Source organism: Trachypithecus francoisi, unplaced genomic scaffold (genome assembly GCF_009764315.1).
Source record: "Trachypithecus francoisi isolate TF-2019V2 unplaced genomic scaffold, Tfra_2.0 Lachesis_group17, whole genome shotgun sequence".
Lineage (NCBI taxonomy): Eukaryota > Metazoa > Chordata > Mammalia > Primates > Cercopithecidae > Trachypithecus > Trachypithecus francoisi.
Window position 1 is genome coordinate 37,455,859 of NW_022681462.1, and position 26,258 is coordinate 37,482,116.

General features: G+C 40.1%; 1 protein-coding gene across 9 annotated transcripts in view; it reads right to left on the bottom strand.

Moving 5' to 3' along the window:
- The window catches only part of IMMT (inner membrane mitochondrial protein), a 53,784-nt gene that overhangs the window by 19,919 nt on the left and 7,607 nt on the right, over positions 1–26,258 (bottom strand). For 2 of the 9 annotated variants that reach the window (XM_033175357.1, XM_033175355.1), the window contains exons 2-7: positions 18,488–18,561; positions 16,604–16,793; positions 11,546–11,657; positions 9,044–9,181; positions 8,583–8,678; positions 3,703–3,839 (exon numbers count right to left, since the gene is read on the bottom strand). In XM_033175357.1, the coding sequence (XP_033031248.1) occupies positions 3,703–3,839; positions 8,583–8,678; positions 9,044–9,181; positions 11,546–11,657; positions 16,604–16,793; positions 18,488–18,561 (747 nt within the window). The remainder of the gene's footprint in view (positions 1–3,702; positions 3,840–8,582; positions 8,679–9,043; positions 9,182–11,545; positions 11,658–16,603; positions 16,794–18,487; positions 18,562–26,258) is intronic. The other 7 variants (XM_033175356.1, XM_033175361.1, XM_033175360.1 and 4 more) reach the window with 7 other exon arrangements.

Here is a 26,258-nt window from a genome sequence, read left to right on the forward strand (position 1 = left end):
CCCAGTTGTTTGAGACCAGCCTGAACAATATAGGGAGACCCCATTTCAACAAAATAAAAAAAACAGCCAGGCGTAGTGGCTCATGCCTGTGGTGCCAGCTACTTGAGGGGCTGATCTGGGAGGATCATTTGAGCCCGCAATGAGGCCACAATGAGCCGTAATCACACCACCGCACTCCAGCCTGGGTGACAGAGCAAGACCCTGTCTCAAAAACAAAAAAAATGTGAAATAATAAACAAGATCTAGTGGTAGAACTAATAAATACCCTATTTAGAACTAGTGATGAGCATACATAATATTCAAGAGATCTGCAAGTACTATAATGTGATCTGAAAACATCTGTGCTTTCTATTGGTGACATGGTCACAGTACTGCTAACACTACTGTGGTTTGCTGCCAGTATTCATAGTTGAAGAAAATGGTTTTAAATTTCAATTTGAGGCTCGGGAAAATAAAGATGTTTCCCTCCTTCAAGTTCAATGAGCACCTGAATTCTATCTACAGACTCAACTCTAGGTTAAGAGCCCACACATTTAGAAGAAATATTTGTATTTGTCTTCGTGTATTGCTTTTTAAATGTTCTATGTAGCCGGGTGCAGTGGCTCACAATTGTAATCCCAGCACTTTGGGAGTCTGAAGTGAGCAGATCACCTGAGGTCAGGAGTTTGAGACCAGCCTGGCCAATATGATGAAACCCCATCTCTACTAAGATGGGTGTGGTGACGGGCGCCTGTAGTCCCATCTACTCGGGAGGCTGATGCAGGAGAATCGCTTGAACCTGGGAGGCAGAGGTTGCAGTGAGCCGAGATCATGCTATTGCATTCCAGACTGGGTGACAGAGCAAGACTCCATCTCAAAAAAAAAAGAATGTTCTATGTAAAATTTTACAAAGTATATCTTATTATGTGAAAAATAAAGTTGATGTTTCAGTGAGTTCCCACTGTAGTCTTTTTTTTTTTTTTTTTTTTTTTGAGATGGAGTTTCACTCTTGTTGCCCAGGCTGGAGTGCAATGGCTCGATCTTGGCTCACCACAACCTCCGCCTCCCAGGTTCAAGTGATTCTCTTGTGTCAGTCTCCCGAGTAGCTGGGATTACAGGCATGGGCCACCATGCTCAGCTAATTATATATTTTTAGTAGAAATGGGGTTTCTCCATGTTGGTCAGGCTGGTCTTGAATTCCTGACCTCAAATGATCTGCCTGCCTCAGCCTCCCACAGTGCTGGGATTACAGGCATGAGCCACTGTGCCTGGCCCACTTTAGTCATCTTGAAAATAAAATACATCAAGAATGGATACTGATTTGGTGCCAGGCATGGCGGCTTGTGCCTATAATCCCAGCACTTTGGGAGGGGAGGCAGGTGGATTACTTAAGGTCAGGAGTTCGAGACCAGCCTGGCCAACATAGTGAAACCCTCTCTCTACTAAACATACAAAAATTAGCCAGGTGTGGTGGTGGGCACCTGTAATTTCAGCTACTTGGGAGGCTAAGGCAGGAGAATTGCTTGAACCTGGGAGGTGGAGGCTGCAGTGAGCAGAGATCATGCCACTGCACTCCAGCCTGGTGACAGAGCGAGACTCTGTCTCAAAAACAAAACAAAAAAAGAATGGACGCTGATTTGGGCCACATGAACCAACCCAAGTAGAATCACAAAGCATGTAAATGTCAATGACATATCTGGGGGCCAACATTTATCACCCTTGTTGAAGGTACTCCTGCTTACAGAAGTCCAAGGAAAACCTACTCTGTAACAGACACAGATTCCCCTACAATCAAACTAAATCCCACTATTACCAAATCCAATTCTTCATAAACACTGCTTTGTGAAAGTTATTCAGCATATACTAGAAATTACATGTGCACCTGTAGCTTCTACTAGAAAAAAAGAAAGCTGGAATTCATTCTTAACATTTCAAAACGTGTTCATACATTTTTCTAATTATTTTGTACATTAGCTAATACTCTAATCTGTTAACTGCTACCATTAGGTTGTAAAATCTTGACTGCAATAGATTTACATTGTCTAATCACCATGTGCTACACATTATGTGCACTGGGAAGACGAAATACCACCTTGTGTACCCTTATACCCAAGTAGTAACATGGCATTTAAAGCTTCTAATCTGTGTCCTTCTGAGGGATACTGGTCTACTTGGGTTTGAACCCAGCACCCTGACATCATGCAACTTCTAGCCTTCCCGTATCTGTAACGAGCAAATTAAATTTCCTGAGTGGTTTCCACTTTGCTGACTGAACTCTGATATTTAAGTATTTTTCTTGGACTTTGACTAAAATGGAATTTTCCTTAAGTTTTCAAAGGTTGTAGTTTCTTGCTATTAACATCAGAGATCTAATTAAACTCTTTTGTAATATAAGTATATAGGACTGAAACAATGTAAAGTGTGTGTAAATTTTTTTTACAAACTAGAGTTATGACGGCATAGTAACTTTACTGACCATGTATGATCCTGATCTTTAAGATTAATAATTTATGTATTTTACTTTAATTTACTCCTTAAATGACCTGGAATAGAGATACATTTATACATAGTAAGTAACTTAATGTAATTATAAAATAATTTATTAGGTCCCAATATTAAATTTTGAAAAATCAATGTTATTACTTCATTCTTTGAAGTGTTTAGCATAAATTAAATAATCATAAACATTTAAAATAGCAGGTGTTTCAGGGAACATGGGATCTCTCTGTATTATTTCTTAAAACTGCAAGTCAAGGCCAGGCGTGGTGGCTTATGCCTGTAATCCCAGCACTATGGGAGGCCAAGGCGGGCGGATCACAAGGTCAGGAGATCGAGACCACGTTGAAACCTCGTCTCTACTAAAAATACAAAAAAAAAATTAGCCGGGCATGGTGGCGGGCGCCTGTAGTCCCAGCTACTCAGGAGGCTGAGGCAGGAGAATGGTGTGATCCCGGGAGGCGGAGCTTGCAGTGAGCCGAGATCGCGCCACTGCACTCCAGCCTGGGGAACAGAGCGAGAATCCGTCTCAAAACAAACAAACAAACAAACAAAAACACTGCAGGTCAAGTTTGAAAAGTATCTTTAAAAGTTTATCTATGGAAATAGCAATTTTAAAGCAAACAACAAAAACATTTAAGCACTATTAAAATATGAAAGCAAATCTGAACTAATTACTGTACTGCATCAGTGTTGTAAGATAAAATAAAGCACAGTGTATAAAATTCATTCTAAAAAATTTAAAGGCTTTTTTCATTTTGTTTTTTAAAGATAATCACTCTAAGGCCAAGCACAGTGGCTCATGTCTGCAATCTCAACATTTTGGGAGGCCGAGGCAGGCAGATCACTTGAGGTCAAGAGTTTCAGTCCAGCCTGGCCAAAATGGCAAACCCTGTATCTACTAAAAGTACAAAAATTAGCCGGGTATGGTGGTGGGTGCCTGTAATCCCAGCTACTCGGGAAGCTGAGGCAGGAGAATCGCTTGAACCTGGTAGGTGGAGGTGGCAGTGAGCCGAGATCGCACCACTGGACTCCAGCCCAGGCGACAGAGCAAGACTCCATCTCAAAACAATAACAAAAAAAGGTATCTTCCCCTAGTGAGAGAAAGCCCGTACCATAAGGAAGAAAGCAGTCTATTAAATATTACACTTCTCTCCACCCCCGATTTTTCTTTTTGACCCCCAAGTCATAACAGCTAAAAACCTTCTAATCATTCATTGGGCTCACCTCAGAATTGTCCATGGCGGCTTTCAATATGTTGGAGTGTGCATTGACAGCCTGGACCGCAGCATTCTGAGCTGCAATAGCCTGCAGAGTGACACTTGCAGTTTGCCTCAGAGCATCTTCTAAGCTCTTGGCTAGAGCTTAAAAAAAAAAAAAAAGAACAGTTAAAAAACAAATCCCTACCCCATAAATGACTAAACTTTTGCTGTTCTCCTATTTAGTCTTCCATTCCATTTCCCAAAAAATTTAAAAAGGAACAACAAAATACACAAGACTCAAATTTAGGGAATCAAAGTTTCACTTAACAATATGGTAAAGGGTGGGTGCGGTGGCTCACGCCTATAATCCCAGCACTTTGGGAGGTCGAGCTGGGTGGATCACAAGGTCAGGAGTTTGAGACCAGCCTGACCAATGTGGTGAAACCTCATCTCTACTAAAAATACAAAAATTAGCCGGGCATGGTGGCGGGTGCCTGTAGTCCCAGCTACTCGGGAGGCTGAGGCAGGAGAACTGCTTGAACCCGGGAGGTGGAGGTTGCAGTGAGCCGAGATCGCGCCACCGCACTCCAGCCTGGGCGACAGAGTGAGACTCCATCTTAAAAAAAAAAAAAGTATGGTAAAATACTGATAATTTAGTCTGGATGATAAATGTATGATTTATTATTTCTTTTTTTTTTTTTTGAGATGGAGTCTTGCTCTGTCACCCAGGCTGGCGTGCAACGGCACGATCTCGGGTCACTGTGAACTCCACCTCCCGGGTTCATGTGATTCTCCTGCCTCAGCCTCCTGAGTAGCTGGGACTACAGGCGCCCGCCACCACGCCCAGCTAATTTTTTTGTATTTTTTAGTAGAGACGGGGTTTCACTGTGTTAGCCAGGATGGTCTTGATCTCCTGACCTCCTGATCTGCCTGCCTCGGCCTCCCAAAGTGTTGGGATTACAGGCGTGAGCCACTGTGCTTGGTTTTTTTTTGGAGATGGACTCTCACTCTATCGCTCAGGCTGGAGTGCAGTGGCATGATCTCAGTTCACTGCAACCTCTGCCTCCTGAGTTCATGTGATTCTCCTGCCTCAGCCTCCTGAGTAGCTGGGACTACAGGCGCCTGCCACCACCCTTGGCTAATTTTTTTGTATTTTTAGTGGAGACGGGGTTTCACCGTGTGAGCCAGGATGGTCTCGATCTCCTGACCTCGTGATCTGCCCACCTCAGCCTCTCAAAGTGCTGGGATTACAGACATGAGCCACCGTGCCCAGCCTACTTTTTCTTTTCTGTATATCTAAACTTTTTCAAAATAAAAAGTGTTTTTTTCCCTCAAAATTATTTAAAGAAGGGTAATGTATTTCAAATGGGAGAAACAAGGTTTAGGACAATATAGCCCCTTTTACATATTTGTGGCTATAAACTCAACAAATCCATCAGCTTTCTTCATTTTAAACAACAATTGTACAGACTCAAAGGGAAAAAGAAGTGCCCATTTTCATCCCCTTAGCAAGAAGGAATACTCATAGCAAAACACTTATATTGACAAGACATAAGAAAACAGGAGAAAGAAAAAGACAAATAAAAAAATAGGCCAAAAAACCCCAAAACAAAACCCAAAGGCAACTTGAAATGGAGAGTGTTCTTCCACAAAAGGACTCAAGAAGTAGCAGACACCAATGTTCAAGAGGCACCTGTTAAGATCACATTTCTATATGCTGTCTCAGGAATACCAAAAAGTAAAGCAAACAACCATTTTAGATAATTTACTAAAATGCAAAAAAAAAAAAAAAAAAAAAAAAGTCATTTGAAGAAAGAAGGCTAGTGAGAATACTAATTTAATAATAAATGGGCCGGTGCAGTGGCTCACACCTGTAATCCCAGCACCTTGGAAGGCCGAGGCAGGCAGATCACCCGAGGTCGAGTTCGAGACCAGGCTGGCCAACACTGTGAAACCCCATCTCTACTAAAAATGCAAAAATTATCCCGGCATGGTGGTGGGTGCCTATAGTCCCAGCTACTCCGGAGGCTGAGGTGGGAGAATCGTGTGAACCTGGGAGTCAGAAGTTGCAGTGAGCCGAGACTGCATCACTGCACTCCAGCCTGGGTGACAGAGTGAGACTCTGTCTCTAAATAAATAAATAAATAAATAATAAAATAAATAAATAAATAAAATAAATGATATCACATGGCAAAAAATAAAAAAAAATTTGACAAGTGAGAAAAAAAGATGATTTTGAGCAAAAGAAGCATAAACTAGCAATGAACAAATGGAACCTGATGAACTACAAATGGTACCTCTGTAAGATAAAAGAGGAAAACTAACAAAGAGAAAATAAAAAGAAATTGACAGAAGTGATAGAAGTGAAACGAGAGCAGGGGATACAAAGAGAGAAGGGGACAAGGGAGAGAAACCGTGGTATCTGGATCCCATGACATGCGTGAGTGAACAGTGGACATCAAGTACAGGTAGTTGTGAGCCACTTTATGGAGGCCACAGAAAGTGGGCTGCTGGGAGGCACCTGCTGCTTCCAGCCCTCTTCAGAGGTCTAGTCACTGTCCTTTGATCCTTGATAAATATTTCACATGCAAATGCATGCATGTGTATTTTTAAAGTCAAGTTTGAGGGAGAATTAAGAGGTGACAGATAAAATTCTGAAAATGTTCACTTTGCCCAAAATGAAAGATGAGAGGAACCAGGCAAGGAAAAGAACAGCTGAAACAGCAGACATCTCCATCTTACATTTATAACTTAATTTCAAGGTGCCCAAGTGATAAAGAGAGAAAAGTGAAAAGTGAAGAAAAAATAGGACTAAAAGAAAAAAGGAGTAGGAAAAAAGAAACATTTCACTTAGAAGTCATTTATTAAATATTCTAAAATATTTGTAACACAATCAGAAGAATACAAAAAATGAAAAACAAAAATCCAAATCCAAGTAGCAAAACTAATGCCATAGGCACAGAATGACACCTATGCTATTCTAAGAAAATTGGTTCCTCAGGGTAGGGCAGAACCAGCACATTACAAGGGAAACAGGAACAAAACAAATGATGATGAGATCAAAAAACTATAAAGAGTTGCCATGAGTACTTAAACAACTCTCTGTCCAGCAAAAAGCTATATCCCACGACCTCCAGAGACATCAACATATTATAGCACAGTACAAAAAATCATGTTACAAGTGCTTTAAGACAGAAAAATAAATTTATAAGTATCTATTACCTTTTTTAAACCATCAAAAAAATTTAAGAATTCTGACCTACCAAGGACAGCAAAAATAATAATAAAAAACTTGGCCAGGCGTGATAGCTCATGCCTGTAATCCCAGCACTTTGGAAGGCCAAGGTGGGAGGACTTCTTGAGGCCAAGAGTCCAACACTACCCTGACCAACATAGCAAGAGCCCATCCCTTAAAAACAAACAAACAGGCCGGGCGCGGTGGCTCAAGCCTGTAATCCCAGCACTTTGGGAGGCCGAGACGGGCGGATCACGAGGTCAGGAGATCGAGACCATCCTGGCTAACACGGTGAAACCCTGTCTCTACTAAAAAAATACAAAAAACTAGCCGGGCGCGGTGGCGGGCGCCTGTAGTCCCAGCTACTCTGGAGGCTGAGGCAGGAGAATGGCGTGAACCCGGGAGGCGGAGCTTGCAGTGAGCTGAGATCCGGCCACTGCACTCCAGCCTGGGCGACAGAGCGAGACTCCGTCTCAAAAACAAACAAACAAACAAAAAAACCATAAAATTGAAACTTAAAAAGGAATATGCTTGTTAGCTGGAAACCAGCGATGTGTAGAACATTCCATGCCCCACCAGTGTCAGACGAGAGCACTACTAGAGAGTCCAGAGGCTAGATGATAAGGCAGTGTAAGCCATTCTGACTCCAACAAATAAATGTACAATTATTAACAAACAGTTATTTACAATTATAAATTGACAATTATTAATAAAAGACTCTTAGGGCTGGGTACAGGGGATCACGCCTGTAATCCCAGCACTTTGGGAGTCCAAGGTGGGAGGATCACTTGAGCCCAGGAGTACGAGACCAGTCTAGGCAACATAGTGAGATGCCTGTGTCTACAAAATTTTTTTAAAAAATTAGCTGGGTATGGTGGTACGCGCACCTGTAGTCCCAGCTACAGAGGAGGCTGAGGTGGGACGATGGCTTCGGCCTGGGAGGCTGAGGCTGCAGTGAGCCATGACAGTGCCACCACACTCCAGCCTGGGTGACAGAAAAAAAGAGCCTGTCTCAAAAAAAATAAGTAAAGGACTTTTAGGCAAGCTGTTAAAACATAAATAATCGCCGGGCGCGGTGGCTCAAGCCTGTAATCCCAGCACTTTGGGAGGCCGAGACGGGCGGCTCATAAGGTCAGGAGATCGAGACCATCCTGGCTAACCCGGTGAAACCCCGTCTCTACTAAAAAATACAAAAAACTAGCCGGGCGAGGTGGCGGGCGCCTATAGTCCCAGCTACTCGGTAGGCTGAGGCAGAATGGCGTGAACCGGAAAGGCAGAGCTTGCAGTGAGCTGAGATCCGGCCACTGCACTCCAGCTTGGGCGACAGAGCAAGACTCCGTCTCAAAAAAAAAAAAAAAAAAAACAACTAAAAAAAAAACATAAATAATCAATTTCTGTTACCCAGAGTATAAATAATCTTTAGTGCTAACATAATCTTTAGTATTATTTGGAGTTTTCACCAACTATACACTAAGAATAGCCTTTGTCACTTGGGTAAAAGAAGTTGGGATGAAATGAAGGTGGTGAATAAAGCAATGCCACTAAAAAACAACAATAGCAACAAAAGAAACCACAACTAGCTGACAGATGACAAACTTGTGCTGATAGTTTAAGAAGAGAGCAACTGGGAGATGACCCAAAATCCTTAAGAAGCTGTCTGGTTTACATACACTCAATTTTAACTTGTTCTTGTTTTTCCTGTTGTGCAAGGCGAGCTGCAACTTCTTCAGGTGGTCGCTCCCTTATAGAAGATGAAGATGCTTCTTCTTGCAGCAAAAGTAAATAAGAGGAAATCAAATTTCAGCACAGAATTTTAATAGCTAACAGGGATATAAAAACCAGCATCATTTGTACTGGCCAGTTGTATCAACACAGGGCATTTCTGCGGTAAGAATTCTAAAACCATTATCATTACTCTTAATGATTCCAAAATGAAGAAATAGGAATCAGTCTTTAATCTCCTTGTTTAAAAAGATGTATTTGGACACTTAAATTTTTAAAATTTCCTAAGAAAGTCTGAAGACCTGAACCTAGTGTAAATGTATACATAGTGCCTACATGTTACCTAGCCATTACATAGTTCTGATGAGCATATCATTCATAAAAGAACAAACAGAAATAATTAAATTACCTGAAAGCGCAGGTGTGGGTTTTCCTTCACCAATTTCAGGGTAATCAGTTTTTAAAGATTCCTCAGGCTGAACCGCAGGGGCTGGGACTGACAGGGTATCACCTGCTGCAGAAATAATTTGAGCTGCTTCTGTAGGTGCTATAAATATATGTTACTCATGGTATCTATACTTTCCTAGGTTAACAGAGAAACAGACAGGAATTTACTACCATCACCACCCACTTCACATCTGACTCCTTAAAGACACAAATATTTGTACTGCCACATGTTTGAATAACACACAAACAGGAGCACTGTCCACTGCATATATAAACTCACACAAAGTGGACAATGGTTGGGAAAGAACAAAAGAAAAGAAGTCTTGTCTGCATCCACCCACATTTTAACCAACATTATTCCAGGCAAGGCTTCTAGTAATAATATTAAATATTAACACACAAGAAGTGGACATTTACACAACATGGAAAAAGAATAACATAGGAAAAAGCCTGTTAATGATGAAGACAGACAAAAGAAAGCAACTAAACAGGATATTTTTTAATTGTTTTGAAGAGAGGTGGAAGATGTGTGAGCAGGAAAAAGATTACAGTTTTAAACACAAAGATGAAAGGTCACAGTGATCAAGAACAGAACTGAGTTAAAATATACATATACATATATATATATATAATTTTTTTTTTTTTTTTGCACACTTTGGGAGGCCAAGATGGAAGGACTGCTTGAGGCCAAGACCAAACATGGCCAACATAGCAAGACCCCATCTCTATCAATCAATCAATCTTTTTTGTGTGTAGTATTTTATATATTTATTGATTGATTGATTTTTATTTTTGAGACAAGGTCTCACTCTGTTGCCCAGGCTGGAGTATAGTGGCACCATCATGGCTCACTGCAACCTCGACCTCCCAGGAACAAGCAATACCCCCACCTCAGCCTCTGGCACATAGCTGGGACTACAGGTGTGTACCATCACACTTCGCTAATTTTTAAATTTTTTTGTAGATACAGGGTCTACCTCTCTTGCCCAGACTGGTCTCAAACTCCTAGGCTCAAGTGATCCTACCTCCTCGGCCTCCCAAAGTGCTGGGATTACAGGTGTGAGCCACTGTGCCCGGCCTTGGTTTTAAACCAAGTAACAGTCAATTATCAATCCCCTGGCTCAGCATTCTCTTCCCATCCCACCCAGAACATGAAACATTTTCTTTTGTTTGTTTGAGACAGAGTCTTGCCCTGTCACCCAGGCTGGAGTGTAGTTGTGCAATCAGAGCTCACTGCAGCCTCAACCTCCTGGGCTCAAGTGGTCCTCCCTCTCAAGTGCTGGGACTACAGGCATGCACCACCATCCCCAGCTAATTTTTAATTTTTTATAGAAACAGGATCTTGCTATGTTGCCCAGGCTGCTTTCAAACTCCTGGGCTTAGGTGATCCTCCTACCTTGGCTTCCCAAAGTGCTGGGATTACAGACATGAGCCCCTGCACCTGGCCTAAAATTATTACAATGGCTTCCAAGGACTGCCACAATAAACTTTTTGCTCCCTCTCTGACCTCATTTGCTCCTGTTCTCCCCTTACTCAATTCACTCTAGCCTCATCTGCCCTTTGCTTGAATATGTCAAGTCTCTACACCAGCTAATCCTGCTGCCTGGGATGCTTTTTCCCCACCACCCTTTTACATGACTTACCCTCCTTATGTCTTTCTAATCTTTGCTCAGATAACCCCTTCCAGGTAAGGTATTCCTTACACACTCCATTTAAAACTGCAGTATTCCTTCCCACAATGTCTGACGTCCTACACATTTTACTTGTTTATTCCCTCTCCTTATCCAATCAAGAAATATTAGCTGGAATTTTTTTTTAACTGTTTTGTTCATGGCTATTTCCCCAGGGCTTACAAGAATGTCTCGCACAGAAAAGACAGTAAATATCTGCTGAATTAAAGTCGAGTGATTTAATTAAGAACAGATGCAACAAAGGAGAAACATAAGAAGTTCAAATGTATACTGAAGAGGTTAGAGTTCAACAGGCAAGTGCTGTAAATTAGGGTGGGGTGACTGGTAGTTTCTGAAGTCAAAAAATATCTGCAGGGACTAGAGCAAGACACTTTCATCACTAAGAAAGAAGAGAAGATAGAGAACTGGTGAAGAGGCTGGGCATGGTGGCTCACGCCTGTAATCGCAGCACTTTGGGAGGCCAAGGCGGGCGGATCACCTGAGGGCGGGAGTTTGAGCCGGCCTGACCAACATGGAGAAACTCCACCTCTAGTAAAAATAGAAAATTAGCGGAGTGTGCTGGCACATGCCTGTAATCCCAGCTACTCAGGAGTCTGAGGCAGGAGAATTGCTTGAACCCAGGAGGTGGAGGCTGCGGTGAGCCGAGATCATGCCGTTGCACTCCAGCCTGGGCAACAAGAACGAAACTCTGTCTCAAGAAAAATAATAATAATAATAATAATTGGTGAAGAGATTTACCTAGAATTTTAAAAAGATGGTTAAAATATAAGTACCTGTTGCTGAAGCTGGAGTATCTCCCTTTTGTTTCTGGAGTTGTGAGGCAGGCTGTTTAGATTCTTTCATTACTTCTGATATACTAGAGATTTTTAGTGGACCAGACTGAATCTTGGAAATAAAAAACATTTATTTAACATTTCAGATATACTACTATTTTTTAAAAAGGTACAGTAATTTGCAGTATTTCAAATGTCAAGTCTTTCAGGCTTTTAACGTAAAGTTATCAACACTCTATAACACATATATTTTATTAAACATAGTTGAGAGAAACCACCATTACTAGAAAAGTGCAGTCCAGAAATTTCATTCCAAATGACCAGCCCATATTTTAATAGTAACAAAGGTTTCTATTAGGGTGACCAGTAAAGTCCATGACACATGATCTTCTCATTAAACACCATTCCTTGTACTTACACAGTATTAAGAAGACTATTATAATTTCCTTTCTAAATCAAATTATGATGTCTTCTGTATACATTCAGTTAGAAGCAAATGATTATTAAAGGCTCTGAGTAAAAATATACATGAATTTTGTTTCTTTGATTGCCAGGATTCATGCAATTGCACAATAAGATATATGATATCAATTTGTAAGCAAGGCTTGCCTTCCTCTTTCCCAATTATTGCCTGCCTTAAGTTTAAGACATTGTTCATTTAAGAGGGCTGCCAGATATGTGCCAGGGAAAATTACTTTTATTTTTATTTCCACTTATGTTATTCCACTTTTTGCCCTAACTTAGCAGTAGGACTCAGATATCCCTAACATGACTACTTAAACACAACAGAGATGGTTCTGAACTTAGTCATTACCAGAAACTAGAATTATTTCCATTTTCATTAAAATATTATTTTTGAATGATGAAGAATGATTACTGTAACAAGCAAAACAATACCAAGATATACCAGTGGCTTTAACTTGCCTCTTCACTGCTCCTTTCCCTTTCCACTCTCTTAGGTAGGCACTGATAATAGCCTGGAATCTATCCTTCTACTCCTGAGCAAAAACTCAAGTATATACACATAAACAATGTTTCACTTCCTTAAACAAACCAAAATAGGGTTATATTATACAAATTACCTTGTAACTTGCTCTTTTTTTTTTCATTTAACACTATATCATGGACATTCTCTTTCAGGTCAAGAAATTCTTTTTAGTTGCATAACATCCTCATATAACGATTTCCCATAATTTGGTCAACTTCTCCTCTATAGTCATTCAAGTTGTTTCCTGTTTTGTTTTGCTTTGCTGCTACAAATAAAGCAATGAACATCCATCCCTGTCCGTTTAACTGAAAAGCACCATAGAGTGACATCTATCGGACAGTTTTCAGAAGAGGAATTGCTGGGTCAAAGGGGTTGTATATTTTTAACAGATGTTAACAGATCACTTTCACTTAAGATTCTAGTGATTTACATTCTCACAATTAAAGTGTGTGTGTGATCTATTTCCAAATTCAGTTGCTCTATTCCTCTAATTTCTTTTCCTGTGTCACAATCTTATTAAAGTAGCAGTATAAAAAAGTCTATCTAGAAAAGCACCCCCCTCATGCCTTTTTCAAAATGTTCTTGAGTAGTCATGTACATCATTAATTCCTCCATATGAATGTTAAAACTGTATTATCTGGTTCCTCACCATCTAGAAAAATTCATTCAAATTCTTACTAGATTTGTGTGAATAGACACACCATAAAAACATTTCTCTCTAATATATACATATACATTTCTCTCAAACATATATATGTATGTCATATATATTTAGTACTATCTTAATGTAATTTGGTACTATCTCAATGTATTATGGTATTATCTCAATACATATTTGGTACTACCTTGGTACTATCTTTAATGACATACATATATATTTGAGAGAAATGACATTTTTATGATATGAAGTTCTATCCAGGAATATAACAGTTGTAACCATTTAAGCAGGTGTTATTCCATGTCCATCAAAAAGATTTTATGCATGGACAGTAAATATAGAGACAATGTTACAACAAATCATGTTGCTACTAAAAAGGTTACCATGAAATATAATGCACAGCAACAAGTTGACACAATGTTTAACAGTAGAGAGTGCTTGAATAAATGGTAAAAAATAGGAACACTAACTGCTATTGTAATTCAGAGGAGAGAAAATTAAGTCTATGCAGTGAAGGATGCAGCCCTTGAAGAGAACATTAATGGGCAAAGGAAAGGAAGTCATTCTGGTTAGGAGACCATCCTGTAAAAAGCTGGACAAATGGAAGGGATCTTAGATCTGAGTTCTCTCTTTAAGCATGGCCCTTGGAACATTTTAATCACTTGATTAACATTGGTGGAATAAATGAGGAAAGCAAAGACATATTTGTAATGAAGGGCAACTGGTGCAGAGCTAAGGGCTTATGTGCAGGACCCAGAGATAAGGCTGCAAAGGTAAACAAGTGCCAGATTGCCAAGGGTATTGAATGTCAACTTAAAAGTTAGCAAAGACCACAAACTACAGAAATAAAGGAGTCCAATGGCCAGTTCCTAGGTTGACATTTAAGCACTACTGGCTTCATACTTATTCAGAAGGTGAGATAGACTCTAAGATTTCTCTAGTTTTTACATCCCGTGGTCTTCTTTTAAACATTACATCCTGTGGTCTTCTTTTAAACAACACGAAATATCTAGAAGTACATTAATAGGTGTTATCATGAAAATATCATAGCACTTCTTTTAGAAGATTCTCTGATATTGATATAAAGATGACCCAGATTCTGTTAGGAGAGATCTAGGTGGGTAGAGACTGGGAGGAAGATGGGAAAGACTGTGTGCACATGGAGAGCAACAGGTCTAGTTAAGAAGATAATTTGGATATGAAGTGATAAAGGTCAGAATAGGAGTACAGATAGTGGTAATGCAAGAAGATTAAACAAGATAGGATAGCTAATGAAATATGGGCAACCTGTGAAGAATCTACGAATTCTGGCCTAGCTACACCTGACAACTTGGTATACTATCTTTAATATAAAAAAGCAAATAAGGAGTAGTATAAGTATGGAGGTGGTGTAGTACAAACGTGCTGAGTTATTAAGTAGAAATGTTCTCCAAGGTAGCTAAAGTGGAGTGAGAAGAGGCTATTTGGAGGGATAAAGGATTCATCTACAAAGAATGACATTTGAAGTCATGTCAACTGAGAAAAGAACACTGCTCTGAATTTTTTAACCATACTCCATGCTCCTAGAATAGCTTTCAGCTATTTCTCCTGGGTCATGAAGCTTAAAATAGATTCAGGATTTTAGAATAAATCCACAGGGTTCTGCTCCTTGACTTATGAAGCTGCCACATTATCTCCCTCAGTCAGTATGGTCATTTTAAAGTCCGTATAGAAGAATAAATGATGTAGAAGACTAGTCAAAAACATGTTGAAAAAGTATGGTCGGGGTGGGTTACAGGGAGGAAGTTAGATGACAGTTCTTTTCCCAAACGTTAACTTTGCTATAGGATGGGTCTCTAGATCATGTTAGATACTAGAGAGTAAGTCCACCCAGTTTCTAAGAATAAACTGATCAGCCATGTCCAGCCTCATAGCATAAAGAAATACCCAATACCAAAGAGTCAAAAATCCATGCTCTTTTACAAAATTTTTGTTTTTTACAAGAAGCTGTGTGTGAATGATGAAACATTTAAGATTAGAGTTTAAAAAAACTTTTAGGCTGGGCGTGGTGGCTCACGCCTATAATCCCAGCATTTTAGGAGGCCAAGGTGGGCGGATCACCTGAGGTCAGGAGTTTGAGACCAGCCTGGCCAACATGGTGAAACCCCATCTCTAATAAAAAAATGCAAAAATTAACTGGACATGGTGGCACACGCCTGTAGTCCCAGCTACTTGGGAGGCTGAAGCAGAAGAATTGCTGGAACCCAGGAGGCGGAATTTGCAATGAGCCGAGATCACACCACTGTACTCAAGCCTAGGTGACAGAGCAAGACTCTGTGTCAAAAAAAAAAAAAAAAAAAAAATTTTTTTTAGGCTGGTGAGAAAAAAAGGAATACACACACAGTTACAGGAATAGAAGATATCCTGTCAACTAATCAGCATCTAGCTGAAAATTCTGTGACTTTGTGTTATGGTCTAAAAGGAACCACTACTAACCATAATACATGGTTTTATGTCATGACCATTCTGCACTTGTTTTTATAGTGTTCTAAGTAAGAGCTTGATAGCTGCAACAGCATGGGATAACATATAGACATCCCCCTCAGTCCACAGGGCAACCATGGTTACCTCTGCCCAAGGTGTCTCCTCCATTTACCCTTATGTGCAGCACAGTTATTTTCTATGTGGTATGTACTGACAGCACTTATGGGACTCCAAAAGCATAATTATCCATCTGTACCAGCTACTATTAGTTCAATTTAAAGAAAACTGGCCAGGCACCGTGGCTCACACCTGTAATCCCAGCACTTTGGGAGGCTGAGGCGGGTGGATCACCTGAGGTCAGGAGTTCGAGACCAGTCTGGCCAACATGGTGAACCCCATCTCTACTAAAAATACAAGCAATTAGCCTGGCATGTTGACAGGTGCCTGTAATCCCAGCTACTCGGGAGGCTGAGGCAGGAGAATCGCTTGAACCCAGGAGACGGAGGTTGCAGCAAGCCAAGATCATACCACTACACTCCAGCCTGGTTAACAAGAGTGAAACTCCATCTCAAAAAAAAAAAAAAACCAAAAACAAACAAAAAACAATAAAAGAAAAAAACTGCACCTGTACTGAACATGGACACTTTTTTTCGTCATCATTCCCTAAATAACAAAGTATAATGAAAATTTACACAGCATTTACACTGTATTAGATATCACATCTAATCTAGAGATGATTTAAAGTATATGGGAGGGTGTACATAGGTTATATGCAAATACTGTAACATTTTATATCTGAGACTTGAGTATCCATGGGATTTTTGTATCCACGGGAAGTCCTGAACCACTCCTTCAAGAATATCAAAAGAAAACTGTATTTTCAACATGAAAACAACTTGCTTTTAAAGTATTTCATTGGATAAACTGAAATATTGTTTAAAACTCTTACCGATTTCTTTGGCAATGGAACATCATAAACTGCAGAACCAAGAACCATCTCGAAGAGTTTGTCTGAGTAAGGTACGGTTTTCTCTACACTTTCCCGGAAATGGGAATCCCATTTGGCATATAAGATAGTGCCACCAATACCTCCCCCAACAAACAAAAGGCCAGCTCCAGCAATTTTGCCAGTAGTCAACCTAAGTGAAAGAAATAGGAAATACATTTATATTTATTGGCTCTCCTACACCTATTTTCCTATACCAATGTAACCATCTCAAAGACCTCTAGCCTCTACTTATCTACCACAAATTCAGATCATAGCAGCCAAGTTTACCACCACATCTGCACATCACCTTTTCCTGATTTGTTTCTAACATGTTGCCACCAAAAATAGTATTTATTCATTTTGGGAGGCCTAGATTAAAGGGTTGCTTGAGCCCAGGAGTTCGAAACCACCCTAGGCACCATAGTAAGATCCCATCTCTACCCGCCGCCCCTTGCCAAAAAAAATTAGCCAAGTATAGTAGCAGGTGCCCCAGCTAATCACGAGGCCGAGGTAGGAGGAATGCTCAAGCCTGGGAGATCAAGGCTGCAGTGAGCCGTGATCATGCGACTGCACTCCAGCCTGGAGCAACAGAACAAGACCTTGTCTCAAAAAAAAAAAAAAAAAAAAAAAAAGAAATAGAAAAAAGTATGAGTAACTAAAAATAACTACAATATCTAGGAATCCACCCTTTAACATTTAATTCAACATGTCCACAATCATGATATTCTCTCTGAATCCAAACAAGAACTATCACTAACTTTCAAGGCTCCTCTTCCTCAATCAAACATTTCTATAAACACAATAAACTTTTTTTTTTTTTTCTTGAGACAAAGTCTTCCTCAGGCTGGAGTGCGATGGCATGATCTTAGCTCACTGTAACCTTCGCCTCCCGGGTTCAGGTGATTCTCCTGCCTCAGCCTCCCGAGTAGCTGGGATTACAGGCATGCGCCACCATGCCCGGCTAATTTTTGTATTTTTAGTAGAGATGGGATTTCACCATGATGGCCAGGCTGGTCTCAAACTCCTGACCTCAGGTGATCCGCCCGCCTCGGCCTCTTGAAGTGCTGGGATTATAAGTGTGAGCCACTGCACCTGGCCTAAACACAATAAACTCTTTACAAAAGATAATAAAACATCAGCCAGGCATGGTGGCTCACACCTGTAATGCCAGCACTTTGACAGGCCGAGGCGGATGGATCACCTGAGGTCAGGAGTTCGAGACCAGCCTGGCCAACATCGCAAAACCCTGTCTCTACTAAAAATACAAAAATTAGCTGGGCATGGTGACACGCACCTATAGTCCCAGATACAGGGGAGGCTGAGGCAGAGGCAGAGGCAGAAAAATCGCTTGAACCTGGGAAGCGGAGGTTGCACTGAGCCAAGATCGAGCCAGTGCACTCCAGCCTGGGCAACAGAGCAAGACTCTGTCTTAAAAAAAAAAAAAAAAAAAGATAATAAAATGCCAAATAAATTTAACACTTGTTTAAGTCACAACATGAAAAGATAATAAAATGCCAAATAAATTTAACACTTATTTAAGTTACAACATGCTGAGTTCTGGATATAAATCTATTTGCCGTAGAATGGAAGACTGCACATGCAAGGAGAGCTCTGCTTCAGATGCCATCCAATTACCAAAGAGCCAAAAGGTGCATTATTAACAAATTATTACCTACAAACAATGCTCCAGAAGATAGCCCAACAATGTTACAGCAAAGCTTCGGTGTATGTATCCCTTAAAAAAAAAAGGTTTAGACAGCTATTCCCACATTCAAGGAAAACACACACATACTCCCTTAGCAGCACACAGTGAAAAGCCTGGTTATAGGGAGACACACTACATACCCAGAGCTGCCTGAAGTTGAGTATCTGCGGCATGGTCGCAATGGACGGAGGACAAACTTCCCACAGAGACAACTCTAAAGAAGGAAAACACATCACAACCAATACAGTTAAAGGAAACTGGTAAGCTTTTTGGGTTGGTAATACAGATAAAACACTTTTATTAAAAATGTCTTCATTAAACAAAAAATTACTTTTTTTCAGAAGTCAATTTATCCCATATTTATAGATTCCTAAAAGCAGTGATGCTTCTTATACCCCAAGGCTCACATAAAATTACTTTTAATATTAAAAAGAATTATCAGACTATGATCAATTAGCACCTTTAAATAAGTCTTAAGTATGCTATTTCTTGAATACAATTGGTATTTGCTATATGTTTTCTTAATTGGCAAAAAAAAAAAAATCTATTTTTACTTTATAAGCTTAGTTTAGACATCTGAAAAATCATCCACAAAGTCTAGCCAAAAACATGGCATTATAGGATACACACTCAAGGGACAGATCTAACCTCAGCTAACTGATCCAGAAAACCAGGTTTTCCATCTCTGAACTAACTATGTAGCTGGTCAACTCCTAGAGGCATTCATTTAAAAGCTGATTTTTGGTTTATCTTAGCATATTGTTAGTCTAAAAGCCAACCATTTTAAGAAAAACATTTTAATTAATGTTGCAAATGCTCAAGTACACCTGTCCCCATATAACTAGTCTATTCTTACATAAAACAAATGATCAGGGCTATATGGTTTGTGATTGGTTTTAATAAGAGTAAAATATACCAAAAAATTTCTTAATAATATGTGGATCCCCTAAATCAAGCAAATGAACAAGCATCTAAATACTGTTGGGAAAGGTTTTCATAAACTTTAAACCATTCATACCTATCAATTTGAAAATTTACACTTACCAAATCCATAAAAGTATCTTCTTTTAAATACAAAGAAAAATTAAGCTGCAACAAGGGGAAAAATGCTTTCTCTAGGTTCTTTACTGAAATTGTATTTAAGGAATATCAGAATAACAAAAACTTCCTTTTAAAAGTATCTATAGTTTTAGGAAAATATATCACATCATCAGAGGACACATGAAATTACTCTATAGTTATAATTTATACTCTACTGGCCAAAGCCTAGAGGTAAACAGCTAACTAATGTAGTCATACATTTTGAAAAACAAAAAAACAAATCAGATGTTTTAAAATATGTAAAGCAGATACAACTGGTATTTAAAAGTATTTTAATTATTGGCATGGTGGCTCATGCCTGTAATCCCAGCACTTTGAGAGGCTGGCGGGGGTGGGCGGGGGGATTGCTTGAGCCCAGGATGTCAAAACCAGCCTTGGCAACATGGCAAAACTCCATCTCTACTAAAAATACAAAAACTAGCCAGGTGTGGTGGCACGCACCTATAGTCCCAGCTACTTGGGAGGCTGAGGCAGGAGAATCACTTGAGCCTGGGAGGCGGAGGTTGCAGGGAGCCAAGACTGTGTCACTTCAGTCCAGTATGGGCAAAAGAATGAGACCCTATCCCCTCCACTCCCCCCAAAAAAATGAAAACAAAAAATAACAACAACAAAAACCCCAGTATTTCAATTATTACCTACCCTGTAGAATTCCCAACATTTTTAAAACCATTTTTAATAGAAAAGATGTTTTCCTTCTATTCTGTAAAGCAGGTAGTATGAAATTATAAACAGAAATGCATCTATTTTTATATGTCAACAACTCCATTTTTGTGACGTAGGGAGAAAATATTAAGAGGCCACTGAAGTTGTATTATATTTAAGGTTGCATTTTTTAATCTGTCTAGGTATAAATAGGTATTCAGGTCAAAAGTTAAGGCACTGTTAACAGTGGATAAGTAGCTAACTGGAGTATCAAGCAGCAAGCATAATGGATAACCGACTCCAGGAAATCAGGGACAAATTTAACACTAGAGTTTGAGACTACCGAAAGTCACATCAGTTTTTCTTTGAATAATATTTTTGCTTGTTTGTTTGTAAAGACCAGGTCTTGCTATGTTGACCAGGCTGGTCTCAAACTCCTGGCCTCAACCTATTCTCCTGCTGCGGCCTCCCAAAGTGCTGGAATTATAGGCATGAACAACCATGCCCAGCATTAGTATTTTTAAATGTTTATCTACCTTCTATTTTCTTTTATCTTGACTCTCCATCCTCCCTTTGACAGAATGTATTTTGACTATAAGTTAAAACTTCCTAATACTAAATAAATTTAAAATCTTACTTTAAATAATAATTTTAAAAGTTTAAATATACATAGAGTGAAATCTCCCTCATACTTCTTTCCCCAGCCACCCCATGCTTGCCAAAGGCAACTGACAGTCAGTTTCTTATTTATCCAGAGACATTTTATGTATATTTATTCAAATATGCATATTCTCCTGACTTTCTCCACCTTTACACAAATGATACTATAATATACACACAGCTCTCTATTAAAGTTCAAGGATATATACTTTAAATCACTATATATCAATACATGAAAAGCTTCCCACGGGATTTTATGATTTGGCATTCCATTGTTACTTAATGTTTAATTGTTAACCAGCCCCTATTGACGGACACTGAGGTTTTTTCTAAATTACTGTTAAAATAAATAATGCTACCTGAGTAACACTGTATACACAATTTTGGGTCTATTCTTTGTTTTTTTTTTTTTTTTTTTTTTTTTTTGAGACGGAGTCTTGCTCTTTCGCCCGGGCTGGAGTGCAGTGGCCGGATCTCAGCTCACTGCAAGCTCCGCCTCCCGGGTTTTACGCCATTCTCCTGCCTCAGCCTCCGGAGTAGCTGGGACTACAGGCGCCCGCCACCTCGCCCGGCTAGTTTTTTGTATTTTTAGTAGAGACGGGGTTTCACCGTGTTAGCCAGGATAGTCTCGATCTCCTGACCTCGTGATCCGCCCGTCTCGGCCTCCCAAAGTGCTGGGATTACAGGCTTGAGCCACCGCGCCCGGCCGGGTCTATTCTTAAAAGTAAAATTTGCATGTCAATATTGCCAAATTAGCCAAACTGCTCTCTAGTAATATGCAAGTATGTTTTCCCACATTTTCTCCAACACACTGTATTGTATTTTTTTAATCATTGACAATCTGAGGGGTGAAAATGTAGAAATAGAGTGTTTCAAACATATAATTTTTTTTTTTAAGAGACTGTTGCCAAGGCTGGAATGCAGTGGCATTACCATAGCTCACTGTAACCTCGAACTCCTGGGCTCAAGTGATCCTCCAGCCTCAGCCCCCTGAGTAGCTGGGACTACAGGCACATGCCCACCATACCTAGCTAATATTTTTGTTCTTGTTTTTTATAGAGCCAGGTCTGCTATGTTACCCAAGCTGGTTCTGAACTCCTGGCCTCAAGCAATCCTACCTCGGCCTCTCAAAGCACTGAGTAATTTTTACTTACATAATTTATATATTAATACGCTTATTATTGTTAATATAAGATAACAATTATAATTACACTGCTATTTAATACCACTAAGTTTAGGGTGATCTGTTACACTGCTACAGATAACCAAACATATGTTTATATCTAGAAGAGGGGTGCTACTACAACAAAACATAAACACGAGGTCATGACTCTGGGACTGGTGTGGGGGTGGCAGAAGCTGGAAGAACCTTGAAGAGACTGTTAGCAGAAGCCTAATGGCCTTCGCAGAGCCTGTTGGTGAGCGCTTAAAGAAAAGCAAAAAAAAAAAAGTTTTTGGAACCTGGAGGAAAAGATATCTTGTTACATACTGACAGAAGTTTATCAAAACTGTCATCTGTAATGACAGACATGGAAAAGAGAAAATTAAGCATAGCTATAGCTATACCTAACGAACTGATGTATTTTGCTGAAGAGTTCCAAGTACAGTGTTCACAAGTGCTAACTGATTTCTTTTAGCTGAGTATAAGGACAGAGATGAGCATTAAAAAACAAAACAAAAACCTGTTTAGCTTTCAAGCAAAATTTAAAGGAAACATAAAAGAGTCAGGATGGCTGGGCATGGTGGCTCACGCCTGTAATCCCAGCACTTTGGGAGGCCAAGGCAGGCGGATCACAAGGTCAAGAGATCGAGACCATCCTGGCCAACATAGTGAAACCCTGTCTCTACTAAAAATACAAATATTATCCAGGCGTGGTGGCACGTGCCTGTAATCTCAGCTACTCAGGAGGCTGAGGCAGGAGAACTGCTTGAACCCAGGAGGCAGAGCTGCAGTGAGTCAGGATTGCGCCACTGCACTCTAGCCTGGCAACACAGCAAGACTCTGTCTCAAAAAACAAACAAAAAAAGAGCCAGGATTCGGTGGGTTCAAAAATAAAACTGTTTTTTGTTTTCAAATAGATTCTCAAATAGAGAAGGGTTTCAAGCCAAAGACCAAATCCAGTGTGTGACCAAAAGACACTTTGAGATCTCGGAAAGATCTAAGGAGATGCCCCTCATAGAGTCTTTTTACCTTGAGAAAAGGCCCTCTAAGAATCTAAGGACGTGTTTCCCAGATTCTATTAAAACAATAAGGTTACTCAGAACATTAAAGGTGTTACCTACAGCAGCCTCACAGGAAGCCCAAAATGGAGAAGGGCTTATCTTGAGAAGATGTGTGAGTATCACGCGTCTAATGAAGAAGACCCCATTAAGATTCACAGGAAACTCACAAACTTGTTAATTGTATTAATAAAAAACATCCTGGCTTATATTTAAAGTGAAAAAGAGGACAAAATGAAAAGAAGCTTTTGGACTCTTAAACTTCTACAGACAGAAAGTAGGCTATGAAACAATTCAGCTGCAACAGGCTACATATTCTGGAAACAGACGAATAATTCAAGTGTAAAACCAGGAGTCCAAAGGGTAGAACAAAGAGCTGAAGAGAATCATTCCCAAGCAGTAGGATTGAGCTCTAATTAAGGAATTAGAAACAGAGCACCAGCTGAATTTTACACTTGTTATTGAATGGTGACTGCTGTGTGCCTCTTAGTTTCTTCCTTTTTGAATAGGAGTGTCTAGAATGATTATCCTGTGCCTGTCATACTACCATATGCTGAGTGTATGGGGAGCAGATAATTTGTCTCTTTAGTTTACAGGGCTTTAGATCACCAAGAAAAGTGTTTAAGAAGCTATACCCTAGGGACCACATTCAAGATGCCTTATCCATAGTAAGATCTGATTTAGATAACAAGATCTTATTCCTAATGCTGATGCTTTGATGGCATTAGACTCTGGAGGGTCTTGGAGAAGGTTGTGAGTGTATTTGCATGTGGGAGAGATGTCAGTTGCGTCCAGAAGGCTGAGGATAATATCCGGAATTGACTGCAACAATACTTCCTGTACCACACGCTGTTCCAGAAACCTCCCAACAATAAGTTTTATGTACACTTCCCACAGGGCAGGCCTTTGTTACTAATTCACTAATAAAAGGCAGTGAAAGTGATGCTCTGTAACTTCTGAGACTAAGACATAAAAAGGATACAGCTTCTACCTGGCTCTGTCTCTTGTTACACACTTGCTCTTGGAACCCAGCCACCAAAGTGTTTGGAAGTCCAGACACTTAAAGATGCCACAGATGGGTGATCCAGCCAACAGTCCCTGCTAAGGTGTCAGCTGCAGCCACTATTTACTGCCACATATGAGAGTAAAGACGACTTGGGGATGACTGTAGACCTAGTAACTATCTGACTGCAACTTCATGAGAGTCTCTGGGCAAAATTTTCCAGAACTGAGTAAACCAATAAATACTGTTATTTTACCCCAAGCTCAAGTTGGCTTGTTATGCAGCTATAACTGATAAGAACAGACCTTTTTAAATTCATGGATTTCAACACTTACGATGGATTTCAACCATTTGCAATTACTGTCTTTTTGATCAAATTTTCCTATCTTGGGCCACTGGAAGCCTCTTCAAGTTTAGGGTGTGTATGTGTGTATCTAGCTCTGCCTCTATACTTCAGGCCATCTGCAAATACCTGGTGGCAGGTGTTATTTTTTTTTCCTCTATGTGACAAAATTCCCGTAACATAAAATTCACCATTCTAACCATTTTAAAATGTACAATTCCATGGTATTTAGTACATCCACGATGTTGTACAACAACCATCACCACTATCTAATCTTAGAACATTTTCATCACCCCAAAAGGAAATCCTACATCCATTAAGCAGTCATCCCCTTTTCCTCTCTCTCTAGACCCTGGCAACCACCATGTACTTTCTGTTTCTATGAATCTGCCTATTTGAGATATTTTGTATAAATGAATCACACAATGTACATCTTTTTGCCCAGCTTCTTTCACTTGGTATAATGTTTTCAAGATTCATCCGCATTGTAACATGTATCATATATGCAGCTTGTACTTCATTCCTTTTTATGGCTGAATCTAATATTTTATCACATAAACATACCATATTTTGTTTATCCAGTCATCAGTTAATGGACATTTGGGTTGCCTCACCTTTTGGCTGTGAATTGTGAATAATGTTGCTATGAATCTTCATCTAAAAGTTTTTGTTTGAACATCAGTTTTTTATTCTTTTGGCAGGGTCATGTTTAATTCTATGTTTAAATTACTGACACACAGCCAGGCTCGGTGGCTCACACCTGTAATCCCAGCACTTTGGGAGGCCGAGGCAGATCACCTGAGGTTGGGAATTCGAGACCAGCCAGACCAACATGGAGAAACCCCATCTCTAGTAAAAATACAAAAATTAGCTGGGTGCGCTGGCGCATGCATGTAATCCCAGCTACTCGGGAGGCTGAAGCAGGAGAACCCCTTGAACCCAGGACATGGAGAAACCCTGTCTCTAGTAAAAATACAAAATTAGCTGGGCGTGGTGGCGCATGCCTGTAATCCCAGCTACTCAGAAGGCTGAAGCAGGAGAATCCCTTGAACCCAGGAGGCAGAGGTTGCAGTGAGCCGAGATTGCGCCATTGCACTCCAGTCTGGGCAACAAGAATGAAACTGTCTCCAAAATACTACTACTACTACTAATAATAATTATTGAGGCACCACTAAACTACTTTTTCATAGCAGCTGTACCATTTTACATTCCCACTAGCAATGTAAAAGAGTTCCAATTTCTCTATACCCTCCCCAACATTTGTTTTTGTTTTGTTTTTGAGACGGAGTTTTGCTCTTGTCGCCCAGGCTGGAGTACAATGGAGCAATCTTGGCTCCCTGCAACCTCCGCCTCCCAAGTTCAAGTGATTCTCCTGCCTCAGCCTCCCAAGTAGCTGGGATTACAGGCATGTACTACCATGCCCAGCTAATTTGCTATTTTCCATTTTTATTATAACCATCTTAGTGGTTGTGAACTGGTTTTAATTTGCATTTCATGTTTTTAATTTGCATTTCACAATCTCATGGTTTTAATTTGCATTTCCCTAGTGTCAAAGGATGTTGAGCATCTTTCCATGTGCTTCTTTGGCCATCTGTATATCTGCTTTGGATGAATGGCTATTCAAGTACTTTGCGCATACACACACACACACACACACACACACACACACACACACACGTATATATTTGGAGACAGGGTCTCACTCTGTCACCCAGGCTGGAGTGCTGTGGCACCATCATGGTTCATTGACGCCTCGACCTCGCAGACTCAAGCAATCCTCCCACTTCTCAGCCTCCCGAGTAGCTAAGACTACAGGTGCATGCCACTACACCCAGCTTATGTTTGTATTTTTTGTAGAGACAGAGTTTCGCCATGTTGTCCAGGCTAGTGTTGAACTCCTGTGCTCAAGCATTCTGCCTGCCTCAGCCTCCCAAAGTGCTGG